This window comes from Bos grunniens, chromosome 20 (genome assembly GCF_055505025.1).
Source record: "Bos grunniens cultivar Pamir isolate PY7600 chromosome 20, Bosgru_T2T1.0, whole genome shotgun sequence".
Lineage (NCBI taxonomy): Eukaryota > Metazoa > Chordata > Mammalia > Artiodactyla > Bovidae > Bos > Bos grunniens.
In genome coordinates this window covers 43,492,850-43,520,408 of record NC_141184.1, presented here as the reverse complement: position 1 = coordinate 43,520,408, position 27,559 = coordinate 43,492,850, and the positions used below count along the sequence as shown (strand labels likewise).

Below are 27,559 nucleotides of genomic sequence, written 5' to 3'. Positions count from 1 at the left end.
ACAGCAGAGAGACGTATTTGTTAGTGCCACTGCTCCCATGCTCACTGACTTCAGAGGATAACTTCGTCCACTGCTTAACTAGTGGGGAAGGACAGCCCCATACTAAGCACCCTTTATGCTGAGAATGGACCCACGTGGTGGCTTTGTAGACAAAAAGCCAATCACACAAAGATTTCTGGTGTTCTTTGGAAGGAATGATGCTAAAGCTGAAACTCTAGTACTTTGGCCACCTCATGCGAAGAGCTGACTCATTGGAAAAGACTGATGCTGGGAGGAATTGGGGGCAGGAGGAAAGGGGACGACAGAGAATGAGATGGCTGGATGGCATCACTGACTCGATGGATGTGAGTCTGAGTGAACTCCGGGAGTTGGTGATAGACAAGGAGGCCTGGTGTGCTGCGATTCATGGGGTCGCAAAGAGTTGGACATGACTGAGCGACTGAACTGAACTGAACTGAAAGAAAATTTTCCCCCAAATAAATTGATGTATTTTCTTTGTCAGTCTTAAAAAGACAGTTTCTATTTCAGAAACATCAGGAAAAACTACCTATGGCAGGGAATTAATTGGACAAAGTTCTTCATCCAGACTCAAGCATACACTGCTGTATGCACTTGGATAAACTTAGAGCAGACTGTTCAATTTCTACTACTTTTACTTTAGCATTTAACTTAATCTTGTCCTATTTTTTCGTGTGTATCTATGTGTATGTACGGCTGCCCCTCAATTTCTCCCACTGACATTGGGTTGTTTCTTTTGTTTACTTTCTGGGAGCATGGTATGTTCTGAAATAATAAGAGCAACCATTTTATTGCACACTTACTATAGCGTCAAACACTATATTGGTGTTTGAGTATAATGAAACTGTAAACAAAAAAGAATCCAGGGGAAGGTAAGCATTGGAAATCATTAAGGGGCCACAGGAATTAATTCATATTCCAGATACCCAAAGTTCACTGAGGAAGTAAACAGAGACACAGAAGGTGCTTTGTTTTTAATAATACTGTTGCCAAATAACCATACAGTTTTTTATGACCAAAAATCCATCAATCCTAAAGCTGAATATCAAGATAAGGCTCATTTAATATATACGAGCAATGATCATTTTTAAAATGCTTTATTTGAACCCTGGAAAATTTTTTTTAGTTTCTTTTAAATTAAAAAGAATTTATTGGAGTATAACTGATTTATAATGTAAGTTTCAGGTATACAATAAATGAATCAGTTATACATTTACATATATTTTAGATTATTTTTCCATATAGGCCATTAAGAGTACTGAGTAGAGCTCCCTGTGCCATACAGCAGGTTCTTATTAGTTTTCTATTTTATATATACTCTTGTGTTAATCCCAATTTCTCAATTTATCCCTCCCCCTATTTGCCCTAAGTAACTTTGTCTTCTACATGCACAACTCTACTTTTGTTTTATAAATAAGTGCATTTATAACCTTTTTAAAAAGATTCCACATATAAGCGATATCATATGATATTTGTCTTCCTATGTCTGACTTTTTGAACCTTGGATAGTTAATTATATTTATTTTGTGATCATCCTAATATATATATGTATGTATGTATATTCACACACATATTCAGGGAATAAAGTAGAAACTAATTTTTGGCATTAAATTGTTGCCTTATTAAACAGTATAGAGGAAAATGAAACAAATACTCTGCTAAACTAGACTGGAACATAATTATTTGAAATTTGAATATTCTATCCACATACTTTGTCCCCAGTCCTAGGAATTCATGGGCCACCCTGACTTCATCTCAAATGATTTTTTACCAATTTTGCCCAGACCTCCTAGTCTTTATCTTGACTAACAAACGAGCAACAGTTCAGTCTTTTCTGAATGGTTTTTCCTGCATTGCTGATTCATCCTCCTCCCAGACCTATTTCCATTCCAACCTCTAAATCTCCATATCACATGGATTTATCAATTGACCCATTATTTTAAATTATAAACGTACAATCTTAATGATAAAGCTGGGTCCATCTAGTCAAGGCTATGGTTTTTCCAGTGGTCATGTATGGATGTGAGAGTTGGACTGTGAAGAAGGCTGAGCGCCGAAGAATTGATGCTTTTGAACTGTGGTGTTGGAGAAGACTCTTGAGAGTCCCTTGGACTCCAAGGAGATCCAAGCAATCCATTCTAAAGGAGATCAGTCCTGGGTGTTCTTTGGAAGGAATGATGCTAAAGCTGAAACTCCAGTACTTTGGCCACCTCATGCAAAAAGTTGACACATTGGAAAAGACTCTGATGCTGGGAGGGATTGGGGGCAGGAGGAGAAGGGGACGACAGAGGATGAGATGGCTGGATGGCATCACTGACTCGATGGACGTGAGTCTGAGTGAACTCCGGGAGTTGGTGATGGACAGGGAGGCCTGGCGTGCTGTAATTCATGGGGTCGCAAAGAGTCAGACGCAACTGAGCAACTGAACTGAACTGAACTGATGGCTTCATATTTTTATAAATATTCCTTTTCTTGTCCTGCATTTTTTTCATTGAAAAATGGCCTTTCTTCCCATACTCAAATCTGCAAGGCTGATTTCTAAGAATATCCTATTACTGCAACTGTTTGAAGAAGGAAATCAGGTACAATAGAAAACTTTGTGGAGGGGGGCAAGAAATGGTATTACCATTCTGAAAAATCTGAAGTAGAACTAAACATTATATTCTTATAAAGATAATTTTATCTTTGTTTTTAAAATAGTAATGATAGAGGTAATAATATTGCTATTAATTTATGTACCATAGTAGGGGCTCCCAGGTGGCTCAGTGGTAAAGAACCCACCTGCCAATGCAGGAGACACATTCAATTACTGGGTCAGGAAGATCCCCTGGAGAAAGAAATGGCAAATCCCATGGATAGAGGAGCCTAGTGGGCTACAGTCCATGGGGTCACAAAAAGAGTTAAACACGACTTAGAGACTAACCACCACCACCAGCACACTAAATAAACGCCAGTGAATTTTAAAATAACAATGTTACATCTATCAATCATTTTACTAGAACAGTCAATAGAGTATTCAAGATATAAATAAGCTTAATTTTCAGATAATTATTTGCCAATCTAGTTTTTGTAGATAACTTTATCCACATTTTATATGAGAGGAGTTCAAAATGTCAACACAAGATGGCGTACTAAAAGAAAGTTCTCAAATCACAAGTAATCAAGACTAGATGGCTCACAGAAAGGACGTCCTATTCCAGGAAAGCAAGTGATTCATTCCTCCTTAATAAAATATACAGTTATATTGCAATTAGCATTCTCCCACCTTGAGCATACTGCCAGCCAGTGCCCTGCTCCCAAGAAAATCTGCTATCACTATATTATTTGCATAGAAAACTCCAGTCTCAATTCAAAATAAAACATACCCATGGAATAGCTACTGCTGGATAAGCAAAACTGTATGTTTTATTAAACATGACTTAATAAAGTATACATGCCTAGATATCACCCGAAATGTACATTATTTACTAATTCAAGTTTACAAGAAATCTATTAGCTTCAATTTATAAAATACTACTTATTCTTAATATTATACTATTATATTGCCTTCAAACAATTAGTCCCTATAACTTAAACTGTAAAACCACGGCAAGTCCCTCTTGCCATTACACATAATATACATACTATATCTGCAATATAACATTCACTCTGCACCATTAAAAACATGGGGAACTTTATATGTCCCTAAATTAAGATTTATTTTAGAAATTTTTAAGCTAAAATGAATACATTTTTAATTTTACTTCAATCAAAACAATTTAAATGTGAGCAGTAAAAACATGACTCAAAAAATGATTTTAAGCCCTAAAGAATATTTTAGAACCTAACTGCATTTTAAAAGTCTTGTGTTTTCAATGAATTTAGATTACTTCCTACTGAAAACAGAAATAACACAACTCAGAATCCAGCTATGTATTTATATATAGCACAGTGTAGGTGAGTGGTTTTCAAACCCTTTTTGCTGTGATCATTTTTTTCAAACAAAATATTTCATGTAAGCCCAATATATAAAACAGATGAACATGGATGTTGTTCTAGCTGGAGCTTATGTGCACAGTTCAGTTTTGCTAGCTATAAAACAGACATAAAATCAGATCCAGTTCACCAGGTTGATAAAGGACCAAGAGAGAAGAATCGAGTGAGATAAAGATTATAAAATCTCCTTGAGGTATAGAGAGCTGTTGAAATATTAACACTATTAGGTAAGCTCGATAATGTGCGAAAGTTGCTCAGTTGTGTCCAACTCTTTGTGACCCTATAGACTGTAGCCTTCTAGGCTCCTCTGTCCATGGGCATTCTCCAAGCAAGAATACTGGAGGACTGGAGTGAGTTGCCATGCCCTCCTCCAGGGATCTTCCTGACTCAGAGATTGAACTCATGTCCCTCACATCTCCTGCTTGGCAGGCAGTTCTTTGCCACTAGAGCCAGCTGGGAAACCCTGTCTCTTCTACTTATGTTAACTCAATCTATATAGACAAATATGTGTTTAATAAGAATTTTCATTGAAGCGTATCATGACATGGTACCTTTATTTTCATACCCATGGTTTATCAAAATTCTTAATTTGTTTCTAAAGCATTTCTTGCTAAAATAGAAATGAGCAATGTAAATACAACTTCATAATTAAAAAAAAAAAAACTAGTGTTGAAAACACATGAGAATAATTAAGAATATCAACTAGAAACACAAAATGCTGCTGCTAAGTCGCTTCAGTTGTGTCTGACTCTGTGCGACCCCATAGGCCTCAGCCTACTAGGCTCCTCTGTCCCTGGGATTCTCCAGGCAAGAACACTGGAGTGGGTTGCCATTTCCTTCTCCAATGCATGAAAGTGAAAAGTGAAAGTGAAGTCGCTCAGTCATGCCCGACTCTTAATGACCCCATGGACTGCAGCCTACCAGGCTCCTCCATCCATGGGATTTTCCAGGCAAGAGTACTGGAGTGGGGTGCCATTGCCTTCTCCGACACAAAACCTACAAGCCCTTAATTTTTTGTATTTCCAGTTTTATAGTCAGTATTTTGGGTTCTTGTCAATGGTTTGGAAGAAAGACACATTTGGAGCAAGGCAAGATTTACTGTCAATTAGGAAAGACAGGAATCCCACAGAGATCAAGATAGATCCATAATGAAACAGGATCAGGCCTGGTTAGGCCTCAATATACATGCTGATCCCTACTGTCTCATAAAACTAAAGCTGTTGTTTGATTATTAAAACCAATTTCTGCTCAATTTGGATGTAAAAATATTTATGTTTTAACTAAAAGTTTTTTGGCGAAATTATTTAGTTTGACCTGTTATGTCAAAACTTGCAACATTAATTTCTGCAAAATGGATTTGGGGGGAGAAAATTGGCTATGCTTTTTCATTCATTCCCTAAATATTAAGGTATGAAGGTCAGACATAAACATAAGAAGACCTACCTGTTTTCCTCTTAGGTAAAATGGGACATATCTAGGTTTACCCACATACTCAGTTTCTCAAGACTGGTCTTGGGAGTGCCTTAAGCTATGACCAAACTATGAGTATTGTTAACTTTACTAACTCTTAAGGTTCTTTGTAACAAGAATCTTAGTTACAAACATTTGTCTAAGGTCCACAGCAAAACTGGGTACAAAAATGATTAGATTCATGGGTTTCTTTGACTTGACTTTAGTGGGATGGAGCATTATTCTCAAGAGGTGACAGGAGAATCTCAGGCCTGATAACACAAAGCAAGTAATGTGGCACATTTCCACAGGGCAGGAGAAGAAAACAAGATCATAATTCTTTTATCACATGCTAATGTGGGAAACAAGAAAGTCTGTTAACCCAGGACACAGGGAACACACACCCAGTGTCACTGACAAAGTTCCAACTTCGTCGGGACACTAAGCCACGCAACCACGTGAGTGGTTTTCTCCAATAGGATTCAGCAGCTCACATACAGGGCTCAGAGAAGACAAACACCTGCATTGATCCAAGAATGGGGCTTAAGGTGAGTATAACAAAAAGACAAGGGCACTGGGAATTTACAGGCTGATAAAAACAGTGGTGATTCTGGCAGTAAATCCTCCTTTTCCTCTTTTGCAAACACACTTGATGAAGTCCAAAATCAACATTCTAAAGCATCACCAAAACAGTCTACTGTATTAACACTCTAGTTGATTCCAAAATGAACTAGTAATTTGGTTTTGGTTTGGTTTTCTGATGGGATTGCAGACCGTACTGCCAAACTGAAATTCTGGGACTCTGAACAACCCACCTGATAATGTGAGTTTTATGCAAATCTAAAGTATCACATGTCAGAACCCACCTGAGAGTGATATTTATAACCTTTGTAAACAAAAGAGAAAATCAGAGCCTTGTGGTATTTCTAAATAAGTAGTTTAGTTCCTCATGTTGCAAAAGTGTGACAAGCTTGCCTAGACCTCTGAGGAAAGTGACAGAACAGGAAATTAGTGACTAAAATTTTAGGACATTTGGGAAATAGGAGTAAATGGAGACTTATGTCATTTAAAAAACAATCAGGCTTGAAGAAAAGAGAAAAAAGTGAGAAACAGTTTGAATTTTGACAGAGAAATCTAACAAATGTAACAAACGTGAGGCAGAAAATCTATGGAAACAATTCTATCTAACCATTTAATCACCCATGGGGCTATAACGTCTCTTTTTTATAGCTTGGGGATTTACTGCAGTTTTTAATGTGTTACATGGGCTGAGAATAAGTGACCAATGAGTCCATTTATTGATTACTATCCATAGGAAATTACATTTATAAAAATTGTTATATATTATTGAAATGAATCACTATACATTATTGAAATTATAGCAAAATACATTGCAATGGAAATATAAGAAATAAAAAATGAATATGCCTGATTTAAGTGAAATATCTGTTTAATACAACAAGGAGGTATTCTGTTTACTTTTCTTCCTTTGAATATGAGATGTTTCTCTATTTTCATTTCCTGATCTGATTTCATGTGTTACTTATCTTACTATTTAAGAAAGTAAGGTTTCTGATTTCCTTAGATATCAGCCTGAATTACAGCAACATAAAACCTCTTGATAAACTATATTTATTTAAAAATGTTGTCTTCACTTTTATGAAAACATTTCCATTTCTAGAAATAGACAGCATACTTAACTGGTGCAGAAAGACAGAGATAAAGTAAAAGAGAACTTGGAGGAAGGCACAGAGAATACTAATATCAACTACGATCTTTCTATCACCTATTATTGGAATGAACTGCCAGTAAGTAAACTGAGAAGAGCAAACTCCCAACACCAAGTGTAGTCAATTTCCAGGACGTGAAAGTAGTCAGTTCAAGTATGTAAGTCAAGAGTAGCATTATGATTGAGAACCATGGCCTTGGTGCCATTCTGCCAGGATTCAAATCCTGTCCCTATCAATTACTAGCATTGTGACATTAAAAAAAATTACTGTTTTCCTCATCTATAAAGCAGGCGTAGTAATACCCATCCTCAGAAGGTTATTATAAGGATTAAATAAGATAAGCCATGCAGTGAAAGTTGCTCAGTCATGTCCGACTCTTTGCAACCCCATGGTCTGTACAGTACATGGAATTCTCCAGGCCAGAACACTGCAGTGGGTAGCCTTTCCCTTCTCCAGGGGATCTTCCCAACCCAGGGATGGAACCCAGGTCTCCTGCATTGCAAGCAGTTTCTTTACCAGCTGAGCCACAAGGGAAGCCCAGCTTCCAGGGAAGATCCATGTAAGGCACTTCAAAAATACGATTACAAAAAAAAACATCATCAAAACCACTATAAGGTACCATTTCACACCAGTCAGAATGGCTGCAATCCAAAAGTCTACAAATAATAAATGCTGGAGAGGGTGTGGAGAAAAGGGAACCCTCTTACACTGTTGGTGGGAATGCAAACTAGTACAGCCACTATGGAGAACAGTGTGGAGATTCCTTAAAAAACTGGAAATAGAACTGCCTTATGATCCAGCAATCCCACTGCTGGGCATACACACTGAGGAAACCAGAAGGGAAAGAGACACGTGTACCCCAATGTTCATCGCAGCACTGTTTATAATAGCCAGGACATGGAAGCAACCTAGATGTCCATCAGCAGATGAATGGATAAGAAAGCTGTGGTACATATACACAATGGAGTATTACTCAGCCATTAAAAAGAATTCATTTGAATCAGTTCTAATGAGGTGGATGAAACTGGAGCCTATTATACAGAGTGAAGTAAGCCAGAAGGAAAAACACCAATACAGTATACTAACGCATATATATGGAATTTAGAAAGATGGTAACGATAACCCTGTATACGAGACAGCAAAAGAGACACTGATGTATAGAACAGTCTTATGGACTCTGTGGGAGAGGGAGAGGGTGGGAAGATTTGGGAGAATGGCATTGAAACATGTAAAATATCATGTATGAAACGAGATGCCAGTCCAGGTTCAATGCACGATACTGGATGCTTGGGGCTAGTGCACTGGGACGACCCAGAGGGATGGTATGGGGAGGGAGGAGGGAGGAGGGTTCAGGATGGGGAACACATGTATACCTGTGGCGGATTCATTTTGATATTTGGCAAAACTAATACAATTATGTAAAGTTTAAAAATAAAATAAAATTAAAAAAAAAAAAACACCAAAAAGCTTATGCTATTAATAACATGACTATTATATTCTGCAATGAAAATATTATTGCCATGGATTAAGAAATAAATCAAGGTCCACAGATGCACAATGACAAACAAAAGAAAGATGAGCCTTCTTAGTGGGATAAATGAACATGATAAAATGATTCTTTCTCCTTTCAGCATAACTATACATTTCTGTGTATCGAATAAAAATAACAATCTTGTACAAATCTTTACTAAAATAAATGCTGAGTCAGTTAATTTGGTTTCAGAATAGCAATATATCTCTTTGAGAGGAATAACTGTTAAAAATAGCATATGAGGGGCAAGAAAAACTTTTTTTATATGTTTTCCAAAAACAATAAAATGAAACAAATATATCATAAAACCTGACAGACAACTGTGCTCATTAATGGCTGTATATACGTTTTTATTACATAAATCTTGAAAGGCAAAAGTGTTCTAATAAAACTACCTGTTTCCAGGCTTTATAATTTATCTTTTCAAACACATAGGATAAATTTCTCTTAAAAAGTGCAACAGACTCTAGCATAGTGCCTTATACTCATAAAGCGTTTAATAAATGTTGGTGGTGCAGTTTTGAAATTGGACACAATCAGGTTCAAAGTTCAGCTTCCAGTCACACAGCTGGGGAGGATACTAAAGAAACTGCCTACCCTCTTTGAATCTTAATCTGCTTGGTTGCACCATGGGCATAAAAATACCTAAACCACAGAGTTCTGTGAAAATCAAACAAGGAAGTAATATGCAAAATACCTCGGGCTTCCCAGGTGGCTCAGTGGTAAACAATCTGCCTGCCAACGCAGGAGACGCAGGTTCAACCCCTGGGTCAAGAAGATCCCCTGGAAAAGGGAATGGCAACCCACTCCAGGATTCTTGCCTGGTCAATCCCATGGATAAAGGAGTCTGGTAGGCTACAGTCCTGGAGAAGGTGATGGCATTCCACTCCAGTACTCTTGCCTGGAAAATCCCATGGACGGAGGAGCCTGGTAGGCTGCAGTCCACGGGGTCGCGAAGAGTCGGACACGACTGAGCGACTTCACTTTCACTTTTCACTTTCATGCATTGGAGAGGGAAATGACAACCCACTCCAGTGTTCTTGCCTGGAGAATCCCAGGGACGGGGAGGGCCTCGTGGGCTGCCATCTCTGGGGTCGCACAGAGTCAGACACGACTGAAGCGACTTAGCAGCAGCAGCAGGCTACAGTCCATGGGGTCGGAAAGAGTTGGACGTGACTAAGCGACTGAGCATGCACTCAAGCATGCAAAATATCTACCCAGAGTATCTGGCACATGGTGCATAAATCATCTGCAAATAGATATCATTTTAGTATTTCCTGTCTAATCTGGATACCTTCTATTATTTCTTTCTTCTTAATTGCCTGGCTAGAACCTCTAGTAAAATGTTGATTAGAAGAGGCACAAAATTCACACTTCACATTAGAAAACTCACACTTCTTGATTCCAAACTTCCTACAAAGCTACAGTAATTCAGATAGTATAGTACAAGTATAAGAACTGACATACAATCAGTGAACAAAATCAAGAGTCCAAACTCACACATCTATGGTTAAATCATTTTCCACATGGGAGACAATATCATTTAATGAGGCCAGAATAGTCTTTTCAACAAATGGTGCACAGACAACTAGATATCCACATGCAAGAGAAGGAATCTGAACCTCACTTCATACCATAAACAACAATTAACTCAATGTCTTACATGTAAGATACAAACTATAAAACTCTTAGAAGGAAATATAGGCATACATCTTTGTTACCTTGGATTAGGCAATACCTCAATTGATAAATTTGGATTCTACTAACATTAAAAGTTTTGTTTGTCACAGGACACCGTCAAGAAAAAGAAAACCCACAAAACAGGAGAAAATACCTGCAAATCATATCTCTGATAATGATCTAGAATTCAGAATATATAAAGAACTCTTGAAGTGAAGTGAAAGTTGTTCAGTAGTATCTGACTCTGATTCATGGACTATACAGTCCATGGAATTCTCCAGGCCAAAATACTGGAGTGGGTAGCAGTTCCCTTCTCCAGGGGATGTTCCAGACCCAGGGATTGAACCCAGGTCTCCCACACTGCAGTGGGTTCTTTACCAGCTGAGCCACAAGGAACTCTTAGAACTCACTACAGAAAGCAAACAATCCAGTTAAAAAATGGGCAATGGATTTAAAGAGATTTCTCCAAAGAGGACATACAAATGGCCAATAAGCACATAAAGAGAAGCTCAAAGCATTAGTCATTAGCAAAGGACAAAGCAAACCACTATGAGCTACAACTTCACAATTCATAGGATGGTTATAGTTGGAGGAAAAAAGAGGTGAATAGCAAGTATTGGTGAAGATGTGGAGAAACTTGAACCCCATCATACGCTGCTGTTAGAAATCTAAAGTGGCACAGCCACTGTCAGAAATAGTTTGCTAGTTCCGGAAACAGTTAGACAGAGTCAACACAAGTCTCCAGCAATTCCATTAACTGATGAATGGATAAACAAAAGTCACATAGCTGTATAATGGAGTATTATTCCACCATTAAAGGAATAAATTATGAGACATACTATATAGAACCTCAAAAACATTTTACTACAAAGTGAAAAAAATGGCCACATAACATATAATTTAATGTCCATTCGTATGAAATTTCTAAAATAGGCAAATTCATAGAGACAGAAAATATGTTAGTAGTTGCCAGAGGATGAGGGGAAGGGAAGATTGGGAGTTATTACTAACATTTATGGGGGTTCGGTTTGGGGGTAATAGAATTATAGAAAGTAGTATTCTGGAATTATAGAAAGTAGTCATAATTGCACAAAATTGAGAATATAAGTAAAAAAAAAAACATTGAATTGTACACATTAAAACAATGAACTGTTTATTTATACAAATTTTATCTCAATAAAAAAACTGCAAAAAATTTTTAATTGGATAATTATCCCCCAAAATACCATTTACACATTGATTCTTATTTCCATACTTCCTTAATAATGCCACAAATGTGTGAGTAGACATTTAAAAAAAAAATCTTTATTTCTGATTCTACTATATATACCTCTTCTAATTGGAATAAGGACTACCCATTTCCCTCTATGTTAAATATCTTACTCTTTTTCTTCTGTTTTTTTTTTTTTTTTTCCAAACTGCATGGCTGGTGGGGCCTTAGTTCCTCGACCAGGGATTGAACCCAGGCCCGTTGCAGTAAAAGCATGGAGTCCTAACCACTGAACTGCGAGGGAATACCTCCTACATTAAGTATTGTAGATTGACTGGTTTTGAAAAAAAAACGGTGTTTACAAGTTTACATATATATACATATCAATATGGATGGACACAGAGATATATAAAGACAGACCAACAGCAAGATGATAGGCGCATGTAAGAAATACAGTTAAGAAATATTTTCCTAAATTGAAATTGCTTGTTATCTTTCACAGAGTCCTTCAGAAATAGTGATACATTTGTCAAAACTATACAACTTTGTGTATTAAATAACTGACTCCATAGAGAGCATTTACTGTAAATGCAATTATTTACTTGTTTATATCTTAACCTTCTTCATTTCTGTTCTAAACCAACATTCCACCAGTGAGAACTTACCCTAAGCATGGGGCCATTCTGAAACACATGTGGTTCATCACAAACCACACAGTACTCATTCAACACAGGGATCCGCTGTTCAGCAAACTCAATTGTCTGAATAAGACAATAAAGAGAAAGAATTAAGTCAAGTTCAAGAAGGATTTGAAAACCCACTAAAGGCTAAACTATTTCAGGGGCTTGGCTCATACCTGCACTAGGAAGCCACGGTCTCGTATTGGAATGCATTTGGCACCATTTGGCTATAAGAAGCAAAGTAAAAAGAAAATGTTTTTTAATTAGGAAAAATATATAAATTATAGTGTTTTACTTTTGCAAGAATGAATGCAGATGTGATTTTCTAAGGTTACCTGTAAGTGAATCAAATCACTGATTATGACACTAAGATTTTAGAATTTATTATAATGCTCTTTCCACCATTATTATTGCAATCTTTGTTTAAATGAATTGCATTCTTAATTTCTGATCTTCTAGTAAAAATGACTGGCATCTCTAAATGATCACAAAAACTTGCTGTCTCTGTCCCTGATCACTGAACGTTCCCACTTCCTCATTTAGACTATTCAATCTCATTTTACAACTAGATAGAATTATTCCTCCAAGGATGTGTGAAAGAGGTACAATTCCTCCAAGCTACTGAAAGGGGTAGAATATTAAACTACCATATTATGCTCAACATAATACGGTAGGACGTATTATGGGAGGACACGAAGACATTTTCTTTCACAGAATATCTGAAATTATCTTTCTTGAATGAAACTAACTATGGGGTTCTTTCTACTATGTAACTCTGACAAAATTAATTTTCTGTATGTCTTTGATAGTTTTGAGAAGATATGGGCTTTTAGGGATGTCCACCTAAAACTACCAACATAGCCAAATATATTTTCTTCACACAAAATTTCACGGTATAGTTTACAACGTAATTTCAGAAATATATCTATACAAGAGCACCACAAACACACACACACACACACACCAATTTACTAAAAGCAAAGAAAACTTTTGGTCAGTTATTTTATGTAATTATAAATAAGATAGGTCTGCTTCTTTATCTGAAGCTGGCTATAATGCTAATCACTCTAGAGGCAAACTTTGTGTAAATCTGATTCCCAGTAAATACCACCCAAAGTACTTAAGTTCTAAAACAATCTCCCGCCAGCCCCATCTTCACCACAAAACAGCTTCAGGATAAAGCAATTTCAGTTTTATAAAGCAGACACTGAGAGCAGCTTGAAGTAACGCTCTGGGATACAGGGGTTAACTGTTACTTCACTCTACAAGTTCACAGGCAAAGCGCTCTACTTATGCACAACAGCAAGGACACCACTCTGAATCTTTAGACAAACTCCGACTTCCACGACTTATGTGAGTAAACTAGAGATTAGATAAACCTGCTTAATTAAACATTAAAAATGCTATGCTTGCTTTGTGAATTCAATGGACTTCTATTTTTAGGAGCATTCATTCCCATGACAGGAATCTGGACTAGACCTCACATCCACAGGAACGTTTATTTTTCCAGAATCAAAATGAACATTCCAGTACTAGCTACAAATGTCTGGTATGCAAAGGAATATTCAAAAGAAGAAAAAAAAATAGAAAATCTTCAAAACCCAAAACAAAACCGTGCGTCTTTGACCAGACCTTTGCAACACAAACACACTCACAAAACCCTCTCCTGCCCCTTGGCTAACATCTAAGAACTCAAGATGAAAATATGTACGCACAGCAGGCTGGGAAGATGAAGATGACGATGGTGTTAAGATACCAATGAGCCCTGAGGTAAGAGAGAGCCTCCTGCCCTCTGCGTTGGGTTCCTTGAAAAGCTCCGTTTTGGATGACTTGGGGGCACTGGAGTAAGACTTGCTGAGCAACTTGTGATTCTTGAGTCCGTATAATTCTTCCATTCTGAGGTTACTGGAGTAAGACCTGCTTAACAGTTTGTGAGGCTTCAGGCTGGCATTGTGCTCACAGCGCGGGTCTCCGGAACAAGAGCGGGTCAAGAGTTTGTGCGACTTGAGAGCGAGGCAGTCCTCCTGCTTGACGGCTGCAGAGCAGGGACGGTTCAAGAGTTTGTGCGACTTAATGGTTGTCACCGCCTGCTCAGCCCGGGGGTCGCTGGACAGCGAGCGACCGAAGGTCCTGTGTGGCTTCGGGGCGCACACGTCCTCCGTCTTGACGGTGCTGGAACAAGTCCTCCGCAGTAGCTTGTGCGTCTTGGAGATCCCGTCCTGCTCCGATTTCAGTTTAGATTTGCTTTTTCCACAACCAGGGGGAGGATAACTTGGCGACCTTCGAAATCGAACAGTTAAACAGTTAACAGGGCAAATCGTGAGTGTAGCAGACCGTGGAGAACACCTGTTGGGCTCCATCAACTCAACTCTGCTACAAATACCATCTCTTTTAAACCCAGCCTAGCCAGTGAAAACTGAAACCAGAAGTATGTACCGAAAGATCACAGGGACTGAATTCTATGTTACCTGGAAAGCAAAAAAAAGGATTGATTGTCCAGTTTTTTTTTGTTTTTTTTTTTTTTCCCCTCCTACCTATTCTAGAGGCCTATAAAGCTGTGGTCCCTAACCTTTTCGTATCAGGAACAGTTTCGTGGAAGAAACTTTTTTCATGGACCTGGGAGTGTGGGGGTTTCAGGATGGTTCAAGTGAGTTACATTTTTTGTGCAATTTCTATTTTGTGGCAATCTCAGGATGTTCCACCTTGACTTTAAGGTTAAGGATTGAAAACCCTCTGAGAATCTTAATGTCACCAATGATCTGACAGGAGCTCAGGTGGTTATGCTAGTGACGGGGAATGACTGTAAATACATATGAAGCTTCACTTACTAGCCTGCAGATCAGGGACCATCTGAGGACCCCTGCTATACAAAGGACTAATTTTGGTAGGGAAACTCTATGGAATTAGAAACCAAAAGAAATGTAATTTTAGTAAATTTAACCAATGTAAAAAACACAAACTCAAAACACAGAAATGAGTAGCTATGCTTTTTGATTTGTTCTTTAAAGTCATAAAGAAAATAAACAGATGCCGAGAGTGTAGAAGGAACGCGCTGAACCAAATAACCATGGACGGTGCTGCATTTCAGTAAGACGAGGGGAAGACGTCTATTACCCACCTGCGCAAGGTTGAAAATAAATGCAGGGGAGACTTGACTTTCTTCTCTGACAGCTTCTTATTGTGCAGGCAATTGGATTTTTCTTTGCTCTGCTTCCACTGTTGTGTAACAAATGTCTGCATGATTCTGTCAAACCAAAGATAAGTGTGTTGTCACAGTTCCCAGGTAATTTACTATCAGATTTCTGTATAGATTATGGAGAGAATGCATTTATCAAAGGAAAATAAATGCATGGTGATTAGAGAGAATTTAATTTTGAACCATACAAGATGATTTCATGTGTAGGAAAACATCCTATAGAAAATTTCTAGTGATTTTACTGTGTTGCAATTAATAATTAATTACTGTGACATAATTAAAAATACAATTAATTGTTAAAAGGTAAAAGAATAAGGATATAAAGAGATTTATAAGGACACTCTCTAGGATCAACACCTTTAGCTTTGGTGGCAAAAGAAAAGTCTGAAATATTTTGTTGGTGCCAGCCACATAGGTTTAAAAATGATTTTTGTTAGTAATTATGATGAAGATACAAATAAACTTTTTCTTTTTACTTGATTTGTTTATGTAGTTTTCTTCCTGAAAAGGAAACCAAAATGAAACTACAAAATTCTAAGCAAAAATAAGCTGTGCAAAACTAACTTTATGGAGAATAAGCAGATCAGCAAATTTTATGTTCAGCACAGCCCCATTCACTTGAAGATATGCTGTATTTTTTTTTTCTTTTAATGATGAGCCTCTAAGAATTTTCAGTTCCTATCATAAGGCAGGAATTTGGTAACTTCTGACCTCAATATTTTCTAAATCAAGACCATGTCATCGCTGTTTTGCAGTAAAAAATTCTAGAATGTCAACTGCGGATTTAAGACGTGGCCTTATTTTCTGAGATGGGTCCCAGGCTGTGACAGTTTCTCTGGATCCCACCTCTCCAGTGGCCCTGGAGGAGGGTTCCTTAGCTGATATTGAAGTAGAGAAGAAATTTTACAATAAACATTGTGTGCAAGAGATTAGACATTTTCATTTTCTTTTCAAAGTCAGTTCAGCACTGCCTGCTTTTCCTGCTGTTTTCAGTTATTTCTAACACAGATTGCTTTTGGACCAGGAAATGGTACCAGTATCTACCACTGACAATAGGCCAGGGTGTAAAGGAGGAACTTTATTTACAAATCTTTTTTCCTCCTTCTACACATTTCATAAGTAAGGTAAGGACGTGAAATTTGTCCAGGTTTAGCTGGATGGTAAGTGGCAGAGCTGTAATACCTATGTAATCCGATACAGATGAATCTATGTTAACATGTTATTCAAAAGGGGCAGCTGTGCCTCTTAATACTAGGCTGATTATTCATTTACCAAATTAACACAGATTGCCAGAAACTACATCACTCAGACTTACTACCCCAACTTTGTAAATTCAGAGGAAATATGGAATTATGGGGGGGTGTTTATAGCTATAGAGGTAGTGAGGAAGAAGGGGGTAAAACTGCAGTCACAATCAATGATGCATGACTTCAAATTTGCAGTATATCCCTCCCAGAGATCAGAACAGAAAACCAAGGTTTTATTTCCCACTTAATTTTTGAAGATATTTTTCTCCTAAGATTTTAGCAAAATTTAAATGCAATAGAACAGCAGGGTCATCGTTTTCCCCTTTTCTTAACCTGAAGTCCCCAGTGACACCACCCTTGGTACCAGGCAGAATTGAATTCTTTTCCTCCTATGAAAAATTGCCATTCCTGTGTACCATTCCCCAAGAAATCTAACACATGCTTCTCTGATTCTCAACAGACTAACCGGAACAAAACACAAGTCAAAGAGCTAAAATTGTTCTCACTTTCATATAACATTAGCATTCTAAAGTGTGACTTCAACATCTTAAACTAGTAATTCTTAAACTTGGACACCCAAATCCCTACCTATTCTTGGATTTGAAAGGGAGGAGTTAACTATCTCTGTAAGTAATTCAATATGGTGTTTCATTTCAATGGTAATTTGAAATATACAATGTGAGTACATTTAGTATAATGGACACTCCCTTAAAATAGATATTTCAGTGCTCATACTGGTGTTTGAGTTTACTGGCACTAAGAAGAACTATTACAACTGCCATTGGCTGATGATAAAAAGAAGGGAAGAGACTTCAGGGTAAATTATACATTCACATCAAGTGAAGACCAGATGATGTCACAGTCAGCTATTCGAACAAAGATTCCAGGGTAGTTCAGATAGAGAAATGGGAGTATACATGGGCAATGTGATGATTTTCTACATGCTGATTTCAAAAGAAATGTGCACCACTGTAACCAGTACTGCGTTCAAACTGTGGTGGTAAAACAGCTGGAGCGAAATGACATCATCCATCAAGTTAAATTCCTGTATTAATTTGAAATGTGAGTTTTTATTGCAATTTACACATCAGTTATAAATTGAATTTTGGTTTATAAATTTGAACGCAACATATGAATAATTTATACCATGCTTTATTTGTTATGTACTTAAGGCAATGCTGGAGATTCACAATGTACTTTTCCTTTTAAAAACAGCTTAAGCTTGATTAATGCCAATTGAACATAAAGTCATACAGAGTTTAAGAATATTTCCATAGTCTGTGATATGCTTAGCCTTTGACTAATAGATACCCTATTCAAGACTGATCACTATATTACATCTGTTTGGAGTTAGTATTTTTTCCTTCAGGCTCTTTTAATGACTTCACGTTTTCCCCAATATGTATTCAATGCTGAAAATATATTCCAAGCTTTATGAAGGCAAGGAGTATCTGGGATTGTATGAGAGACAGATTAGTGGGTGAATCAAAAATACTGATGTGAAATCAAATCCTTTGTGGAGAAATCTCCACCACTTTCTCAGTGTGTGAGCTTAAGCAAGTTGCTTAAACTGTTGGGGCCTGGGCTTCATCATCTAGGAAACATGGAGAGTAATAGTACCTGCCTGATAGGGTTGTTATGAAGGTCAAGGGTGGTAATATATATCACAATGCTAAGTACTTGACTAAAAAAAGCAACACTGCATAAGCAAAGGCTGCAGCTCCTGCTGTTGTTGAGATTCTGTCTTACTGCCAGAAACACAAAAGATAAAGAATCACAGAAAAAGTTTAATGAGTATTTCTTATTTCCTGAGCAATAACAAAAGGCCTAGATTCTAAATCTGCTTTCCTAACTTGCTGTATGTTTCTGGAAAATAGCCTCTTTATATTTCAATTTCCTCTTATGACTTATTCTGAGAATGAGATCAGGTTTTGAATTTTATTATATATTATATTAGACTAGAAGATCACAGGAAAACCCAGTTATTTAAAATTAAGGAAAGAAACTAAATTAGACTAAAACTGATCAAGAGTCATGAAAAAAAAAGTTCCAGTTCATATACCAAACTGTCCACATTAACTAAAATCTATATATAAAAGTAAATAACTTTTCTGAAATGCTGTTTCCTGGTGGATCAGTTGGTAAAGAATCTGCCTGCCAAGAAGGAGACCACCTGGAATATAGGAGACCTGTGTTTGATCCCTGGTCAGGAAGATCCCCTGGAGCAGGAAATGGTAACCCACTCCAGAAACCCCATGGACAGAGGAGCCTGGCAGGCTCTAGTCTATGGAGTCACAAGAGCTGGACATGACTCAGTGACTAAACATATTCTATAATGTGATTAAACAGTGAAGATAGAATACACATTTCCTTAATTTCTCAGGGTTGGGGATTATACACATCATTACTTCTTCTGAGCCCAAATGATGTACTCAAATGCCAGTACGGGTAGGAAGCTATTTCTACACTTCTGAAATTTTATGTTTCTTGTCTTGTTTGGACCAATGTCATTTCACTCTCCCCAAATATCTCTTAAGTGGCTTACACATGTACATAAAGTAGAACTCTGGACTTTGGGTGATAATCATAGTCAATATAGGTTCACAAGTTGTAACAAATGTGCCACTTGGTAGGAGACGTTGCTAATAGGGAACCTATGTATGTGTAGGGGCAGGAGGCAAGCTCAGTACCTTCCTCTCAATTTTGCTGTGAACCTAAAACCGATCTAAACAAGTAAAGTCATTAAATTAAAAATAAGTTTTAAAACTAAGGAGAAAACTGGTGAAGGAAAAAAAAAAATCATAGAGGGGTGGGAAGATGTGGCAAGGTGAGGTGGTACCTAACTTGAATGGCTTAACATAGAAGGCAGGCTCCATGCTTTGCTCCAAGACCTGTAACATACTGGCTTGAAAAACAAAGTCCAGTCAAAAAAACAAAGCCAATTAAGTTGGAAAAGCATACGTAATTCAATACAGAAAACTGAGAAAATTTCTCTTCAGAGTCCTTAAAAAGAAAACACCACATAATATAAAGTGCTAAACATATGTTGTAAATTGAATTTCATTTCAAAGATGTAGAATTCTAAACATTAAGAGTTTACTTTCTGATTTTCACATGCCCACCTTCTCAGGTGGAAGGCAGGGTGTTGCAGAAATGAGAAAGGATCCTGGCTGGGGGGCGGGGGTGGGGGGTAGGGGGCGGGGCAGGTGGAATCTGGCCCAGTTCTAAAAGTGAGCTCTGCCAGCTAAATTATTGATGCGCCTCTCAGCATCAGGATGAATTCCTCTCCTGAGGCATTTACTTCAAAGAGCTGTGCTGAATAAAAATGGGGCGGGGGTGGCAATCAAAATGAGAACTCAGTTCTCTTTAACAGAAATTTGCTTTCACTCATTGGAAAACTTACTTTTTCAGCTGATGTCCCAGACCAAATCTCTCTTTTGTGGAAATCTGAAAGACATCAACAGTGGGCACTGCAAAGGAAAAACAAAAAACCAGTCTAAATATTGAGCTGAAACTCAACTATCAGCCAGGAAAACGACTGAAAAGTAATATATATATTACTATGTGTGTGTAATATGTATATACACATACATACACATTTTAAAATAGTCTGCACACAATCCTATACATCGTTGCTTACGTTTTATTCAGAGATTTTGGAGATCATTCTAGGTTGCTATTGCTGTTGTTGAGTCACTAAGCTGTGTCTGACTCTTTGCGACCCAATGGAATGCAGAACTCCAGGCTTCCCTGTCTGTCACTAGCTCTCAGAGTTTTCTCCAATTCACGTCCATTGAGTCAGTAATGCTATCTAACCACCTCATCCTCTGCCACTTTTTTGTCTTCTGTCTCCTGTTGCTTTCAGTCTTTTCCATCATCAGGGTCTTTTCCAGTGACTCAGCTCTTTGCATCAGGTGGCCAAAGTATTGGAGCTTCTGCTTTAGCATCAGTCCTTCCAATGAATATTCAGGTTTGATTGCCTTTAGGATGGACTGGTTTGATCTCCTTGCTGTCCAAGAGACTCTCAAGGGTCTATTCCAGCACCACAATTTGAAAGCATCAGTTCTTCAGTGCTCAACCTTCTTTATGAACCAATTCTCACATCTGTACATGACTACTGGAAAAACCATAGCTTTGACTACATGGACCTTTGTGGACAAAATGATGATCTTGCTTTTTAATACACTGTGAGGTTTGTCACAGCTCTCTGTCCATATTATACACTAACGTATAAATATATGTATATGTAAGTGTACAATATGTATAATAATGATGATTTTCAAAAATATATATTAAGTGTAAATAGCAATGTATATTACAGTTTGCACTCTATTCTTTAGGTGTAAGAAAGTATACACATAGATCTTTTTCTAGGAATAAAACAATGGAGAATGACAGTAAGGCATAGGGAGATTCACTTTTCACTGCACAGCATCGTGTGCTTAATGTTTTTATCAGATATATGCATTTCTGTAAATTAATAACTATGCTGCTTACGAAATTGATAACCACCAAAAGAGTCACTCACCATTCATTATTCACTGGTTTAAAGGGTATTTATTATGTTCCCTCTGTGCCAGCCACTATAGATAGAGCTGCAAAATACACAAATACAAATAGCCTGCCCTTCTAAGCCTTAGGAAACAGGGGGCGACAGATAGAAAACAGGTAAGAAAACAGACCAAACGTCACATAGTAATAAAGGCTCTGGATGAAAATAAAGTAGGAAAAGGGGGAGGGGGCTAAAGGTTAGGTGGGCACAAAAAGACTTCAGCATTAGATAATATGGCAGAAAGTAAACGGTCCTGGCCAGAGGAAACACAGGGCAGTGCCCGTAAGGAAGAAATGTGCTTCACCATTCTAGGACCACCAAGGGGAGTCGGAGAGGAGTGAACAAGGTATCTCATTAGTAGAGGAGATGAGAGAAGGAGCACAGGCAGCTCCTTCCTTACAGGATCTTCTGTAAAGACCAAAGGTAGAAACAGGAAACTCAGCCCAGAACTTAGAGTACTTAAGGGAAGAGTATGGTAGCTTGGATTAGTGAAGGTGGGGAGCATTCTGGATTCACACTCTCTGGGAGATCTGACAGGTTTTGCTGATGGACTGAATTCAAAGTATCAGAAAAAGAATGGAGTCAAGGATGAATCAAAAGATTTTGGCTTGAGCAACCAGAAGTATAAAACTTACAAATTTCTGGGTAAAAGACTGCAGGAGAATCAGATCAGAGCAGTGGGGAAGATCGGCAATTTCACTCTGGATATTGTAAATTTGGGTGGGGAAGATCCCCTGGAAGAGGAAATGGCAACCCAACTCCAGTATTCTTGCCTGGAGAATCCCATGGACAGAGGAGGTTGGCAGGCTATAGTCCATAGAGTCGCAAAGAGTCAGACACAACTCAGCACCCACCCTCACTGTAAATTTGAAATGCCTGTTTGTCACTCAAGTGCAAAAGTTTAAGTAGGCTACTACAGAAATCCAGTATTTACACACTTGGATGAGAGAAACATGCTAAAGACATACATTTGGACGAGTCAGAACATATATGTATTTAAAGGCATGAGGCTGGATGAGAAACTATGAGTGAGTGTAGATGGAAGACGGTGGTTAAGGATTCAGCCTGAGCCATCCAGTATCTAGAGGCTCCACAGAGAAGGTTGAAGAGGAATAGCTAGGAGCATGGAAGATCCAGAATGCTGCTGATATGGACATATGTTCACAAAAGTTTTCCAAGGAAGGGATAAACAATTGTTAGAATATGCTGCTAAGTTAATTAAGATGAAGACTCCAAATTGGTCATCGGGTCATTAAGCAATAGTCAAGTCACTGGTGACGCTGACAAGAGCCCTGGTTGTGAAATGATGCATACAAAACACATCTACAGCAGATTCAAGGAGAAAAAGAAGGGGGAAAATGAAGTAAGTTAACAGAGACAAGTCTAATGAGGAAACTCAACAGTCATGGGAAGCAGAGTGCTAGGGACTAAATGAAGAGTGATTTAAGGTCTAAAGGTGTCTGTTTTAAAAATGAGAGGACTTTTTTTTTTACTAATGGGAATCTTTTAGAAGAAAGAGACATACATGAACAGTATAAGAAGGAGAGAGAAGAGTGTGCTAATTTAGATGAAAGAGGATGGAAGCTAGTATGCAAATAAAAGATGACCTTGTACAACAGCAAGGGTAGTACCATTCTTACAAACTGTGGCAATAACAGATCATTAGAATGAAGACTGTCTAATTATTATACATCCTCAGACCACACATGCTCCACACAGCAAAGCAGGCTGGTATCCCCAACTGCCTCACTCCCTGTCTTGGCCATTAGTCTGGGATACAAACACTCCACTGATCAAAGAAAACTGGTGCTAATCACCCATCAGTTTCTGTCCAGCAAACATTCTAATCCTTAACAGAGAATACTTAACTTCAATTCCATGCATCCCAAACCCAGTGCCATAGAAAAATGAATTTTAAAAATCCTAACTTGGAAACTCAGGGGAATTATTCTTTAAAGAAAAAGATGACAAAATTAGAACAGAGTGTGTTCTCTCTAAGAAGATTTAAGAAGACACAATCTCTTCTCAGGCAGATGAAAAAAGAAACTGGGAAGATGGAGGCAGAAAAATGAAAGGGGCCTGGCTTTTAAAAATGCAGAAAAAAATTCAAAATGCACTAGAAGAACTGAAATCTTCACTGAAGATAATTGTATAAGACAAAGGGAGAAAGACAGAAGAGGTATAATACACACAACTATTTATCCAAAATATACAAATTACTCCTACAAATTAATAATACAAAGACCAAAACTTATTCATACTATGAATTAGCAGAAACTAAACGTCACAAATATTGACTCAATTAGTAGTATAAAATCTGAATGACCCCAAATTGTGGAATATACTGAAAGAGCTAACAAGATGTTACTTCCAAAAATATTCCAAAATTCAAGTGACAAAATTCATATACTATTAAAATTAATGCAATTAGCTACTGAAATGTATTTAATGTATTCAAATAAGATGTTAGTAATCAGTTAAATTGGATATACATGTATGGGGACTCTATACTAACTCTGCCATTTTTCTGTAAATCTGAAAATGCTTTAATTTTTTTTAATGTATTTAAAAGTAACAGATATTTGCTAGCCAAAATAATCAGCTAGAAAATAAAGTGGAATATAAAAGACCCATTAAGCAAATAAACAAATGTCTGTGTGTACGCTCAGCCGTGTCCAACTCTTTGCGACCCCATGGACTGTAGCCCATCAGGCTCCTCTGCTCATGGAATTTTCCAGGCAAGAATATTGGAGTGGGTGTCATTTCCTTCTCCAGGAGTAAACAAATATTCAGGTATAAATTTAGCTAAAAGTAGTCTTTTAAGTAGACTATTAAGAGTAGAATCTACAAATAAATAAATATAAAAGTAGAATCTACAAGAAAATGACCCTTTACAGGAAAAGTAATAAATATCATAGAAATACTTATTCTCCCTAAATTAAAAGTTTACCTCAACTAAATTCCCCACAAGGTACATTTCTGGGGACAAAAGAATGAGAAAGATAAACTACTAAAATATTTGTTGTTTTAAAAGGGAAGGTTATTCAGCTTTTCCTTGTTTCTCATAATTTAGGTTGGGAAAGCAATAAGTGAGGGTCATTCAAGGTAGGTGGAAATTATTCCAACTCTGATCATATAAATGTAGTGGTATCAATAATGAGATGATTTGCACAAGAAAACATTTTTAATAATGTTAGTTGTGTGTCACTTTAAACAAAAAGCAGCTGTGTCCTTGAGACCATAAACTAGACTTATACACCAGTAATTTTCAGAAGAATACATGGTACCATAAAAATCATAACAATCTTGTCTTTTTATTTAAAGTCTATTTCCCCATGTACAATGAAAATAATCTTTAACTTCAAAGTGGATAAGGAGGTTATTTCTTCTCTTCTTATCATTTCTGTTCACTCACAGATACACTGTCAGATTAGCCCTGGCCAAATGTTATAGTTCAGATAAGTATTACTCATACATTCTCCAAACTGAGGAACAAATGCTCTTCAAAAAGAACTGTTAACTAGGTCAGCCTAAACCTTGGATTTTTGCAAGTCATACATTTTTTGCAAGTTCATTTTACTATAAATGTTGATATTGTCAAAGACATTGCAAAACAATCTTCAAGAAACTCTCATCTATTTATTTGCTTGCAATGATCCAAGTAAACTAGGATAAACTCTATTTTTTATAGAATAATAAATTATATGTTTCTTTTTAGTATCCTTGTCTCTAGGTTGGCCATCTATTTCATATTATTCCTAATTTTAAATCATATTCTTCCTTAAATTTCTCTGAGGAAAAAAACATAGTCTTTGGGTAAATTTACTAGTTAAGCTGACAAAGTGAGTCAATCGTCCTGAACAAGGCTTATCATAATCGCTGCATTTTAGAAACAGGAGAAAGCCAGCAAAAGGACCAGAAACATGGAATAATGCCATCCTCATGTGAGAGAACCTTTAAGCAAATTTTGCTACAAATGGAACAGATGGAACTAATCTTGTTGTTCAGTCACTAAGTCATATTCAACTCTCTGTGACTCCACAGACTGCGGCAAACTAGGCTTCCCTGTTCTTCAGTACCTCCTGAAGTTTGCTCAAATTCACGTCCGCTGAGTTGGTGATGACATTGAACAATCTCATCCTTTGCCACCCTCTTCTCCTTTTACCTTCAATCTTTTCCAGCATCAAGGTCTTTTTCAATGAGTGGGCTCTTTGCATCAGGTGGCTAAAATATTGGAGCTTCAGTTTCAGCATCAGTCCTTTCAATGAATATTCAGGGTTGATATCCTTTAGGATTGACTGGTTTGATCTTTTCACAATCCAAGGAACTCTCAAGAGGCTTCTCCAGCAACACAATTCAAAAGCATCAATTCTTCGGCCCTCAGCCTTATGATCCAACTCTCACATCTGTACCTGAGTACTGGAAAAAACACAGCTTTAACGATATGGATATTTGCCATCCAAGTGATGTCCTTGCTTTTTAATACACTGTCTAGGTTTGTCATATTTTTCCTTCCAAGGAGTAAGTATCTTTTAATTTCATGGCTGTACTACCACTCTGCAGAGATTTTAGAGCCCAAGGAAAGAAAATCTGTCACTGATTCCACTTTTTCCACTTCTATTTGCCATGCAGTATTGGGACTGAGTGCCATAATTTTAGTTTTTGAATGTTGAGTTTTAAGCCAGCTTTTTCACTCTCCTCTTTTACCCTCATCAAAAGGCTCTTTAGTTCCTCTTCACTTTCTGCCATTAGAGTGGCATCATCTGTATATCTGAGGTTGTTATTACTCCCAGCAATCTTGATTCCAGTCTGTGCTTCATTTAGCCCAGCATTTTTCATGATGTGTTCTGGATATAAATTAAATAACCAAGATGACAAAATACAACTTTGTCCTTCTTTCCCAATTCTGAACCAGTCCGTTGTTCCATGTTTGGTTCTAACTGTTGCTTCCTGACCTGCATACAGGTTTCCCAGGAGACAGGTAAGGTGGTCTGGTATTCTCATCTCTTTAAGAATTTCCCACAGTTTGTTGTGATCCATACACTCAAGGTGCTTAGTCAGTGAAGCAGAAATAGATGCTTTTATGGAATTCCCTTGCTTTCTCCATGATCCAGCGAATGTTGCCAATTGGCTCTCTGGCTCCTCTGCCTTTTCTAAACACAGCTTGAACATCTGGAAGTTCTTGATTCATGTACTGCTCAAGCCTAGCTTGAAGGATTTTGAGCATAACCTTACTAGCACATGAAATGAGCACAACTGTGTGGTAGTTTGAACATTGTTTGGCATTATCTTTCTTTGGGATTGGAATGAAAACCTTTTCCAGTTTTGTGGCCACTGCTGAGTTTTCCAAATTTGTTGACATACTGAGTGCAGCACCTTAACAGCATCATCTTTTAGGATTTGAAATAGCTTAACTGGAACTTTATCACCTACTCTAGCTTTGTTGGTAGTAATGCTTCCTAAGGACCACTTGGCTTCACACTCCAGGACGTCTGGCTCTAAGTGACTGATCACACCATTATGGTTATCCTAGTCATTAAGATCTTTTTTGTATAGTTTTTGTGACCCTTCTGAATCTCTTCTGATTCTGTCAGGTCCATACCTTTTCTGTCCTTTATCATGCCCATCCTTGCATGAGATGTTCCCTGGATATCTCCAATTTTCTTGAAGAGACCTCTAGTCTTTCCCATTTTATTGTTTTCCTCTACTTCTTTGCATTGTTCATTTAAGAAGGCCTTCTTATCTCTCCCCGTTATTCCCTGGAACTCTGCATTCAGTTGGGTATATCTTACCCTTCTCTTCCCTTGTTTTCAGCTTCTATTCTTTCCTCAGCTATGAGTAAGGCCTTCTCAGACAACCATTTTGCATTTCTTTATCTTTGGGATGGTTTTGGTCATTGTCTCCTGTACAATGTTGTGAATCCTTTGTCCATAGTTCTTGAGGCACTTTGTTTGCCAGATCTAATCCCTTGAATCCATTTGTCACTTCCACTGTATAATCATAAGGGATTTGACTTAGGTTATACCTGAATGGCCTAGTGGTTTTCCCTGCTTTCTTCAATTTCCGTCTGAATTTTGCAATAAGGAGCTCATGATCTGAGTCACAGTCAGCTCCCAGTCTTGTTTTTGCTGACTGCATAGAGCTTCACCAACTTAGGCTGCAAAGAATATAATCAATCTGATTTCAGTTACTGACCATTTGGTGATATCTGTGTGTAGAGCCATCTCTTTTGTTGTTGGAAGAGGGTGCTTGCTATGGCCAGTGCATTCTCTTGGCAAAACTCTGTTAGCC

At 37.6% G+C, this 27,559-nt stretch overlaps 1 protein-coding gene across 7 annotated transcripts in view; it reads right to left on the bottom strand.

Moving 5' to 3' along the window:
* Positions 1-27,559, bottom strand: part of PARP8 (poly(ADP-ribose) polymerase family member 8) — a 198,097-nt gene that overhangs the window by 40,532 nt on the left and 130,006 nt on the right. For all 7 annotated transcript variants that reach the window (XR_015149248.1, XR_015149247.1, XM_086362570.1 and 4 more), the window contains 5 exons: positions 20,120-20,186; positions 15,392-15,517; positions 13,989-14,553; positions 12,450-12,500; positions 12,259-12,354 (listed from right to left, as the gene is read on the bottom strand). Coding sequence is in view for 5 of the 7 variants with exons in the window: in XM_086362570.1 (XP_086218696.1) it covers positions 12,259-12,354; positions 12,450-12,500; positions 13,989-14,553; positions 15,392-15,517; positions 20,120-20,186 (905 nt within the window). In the remaining 2 variants the exon portion in view is untranslated. The remainder of the gene's footprint in view (positions 1-12,258; positions 12,355-12,449; positions 12,501-13,988; positions 14,554-15,391; positions 15,518-20,119; positions 20,187-27,559) is intronic.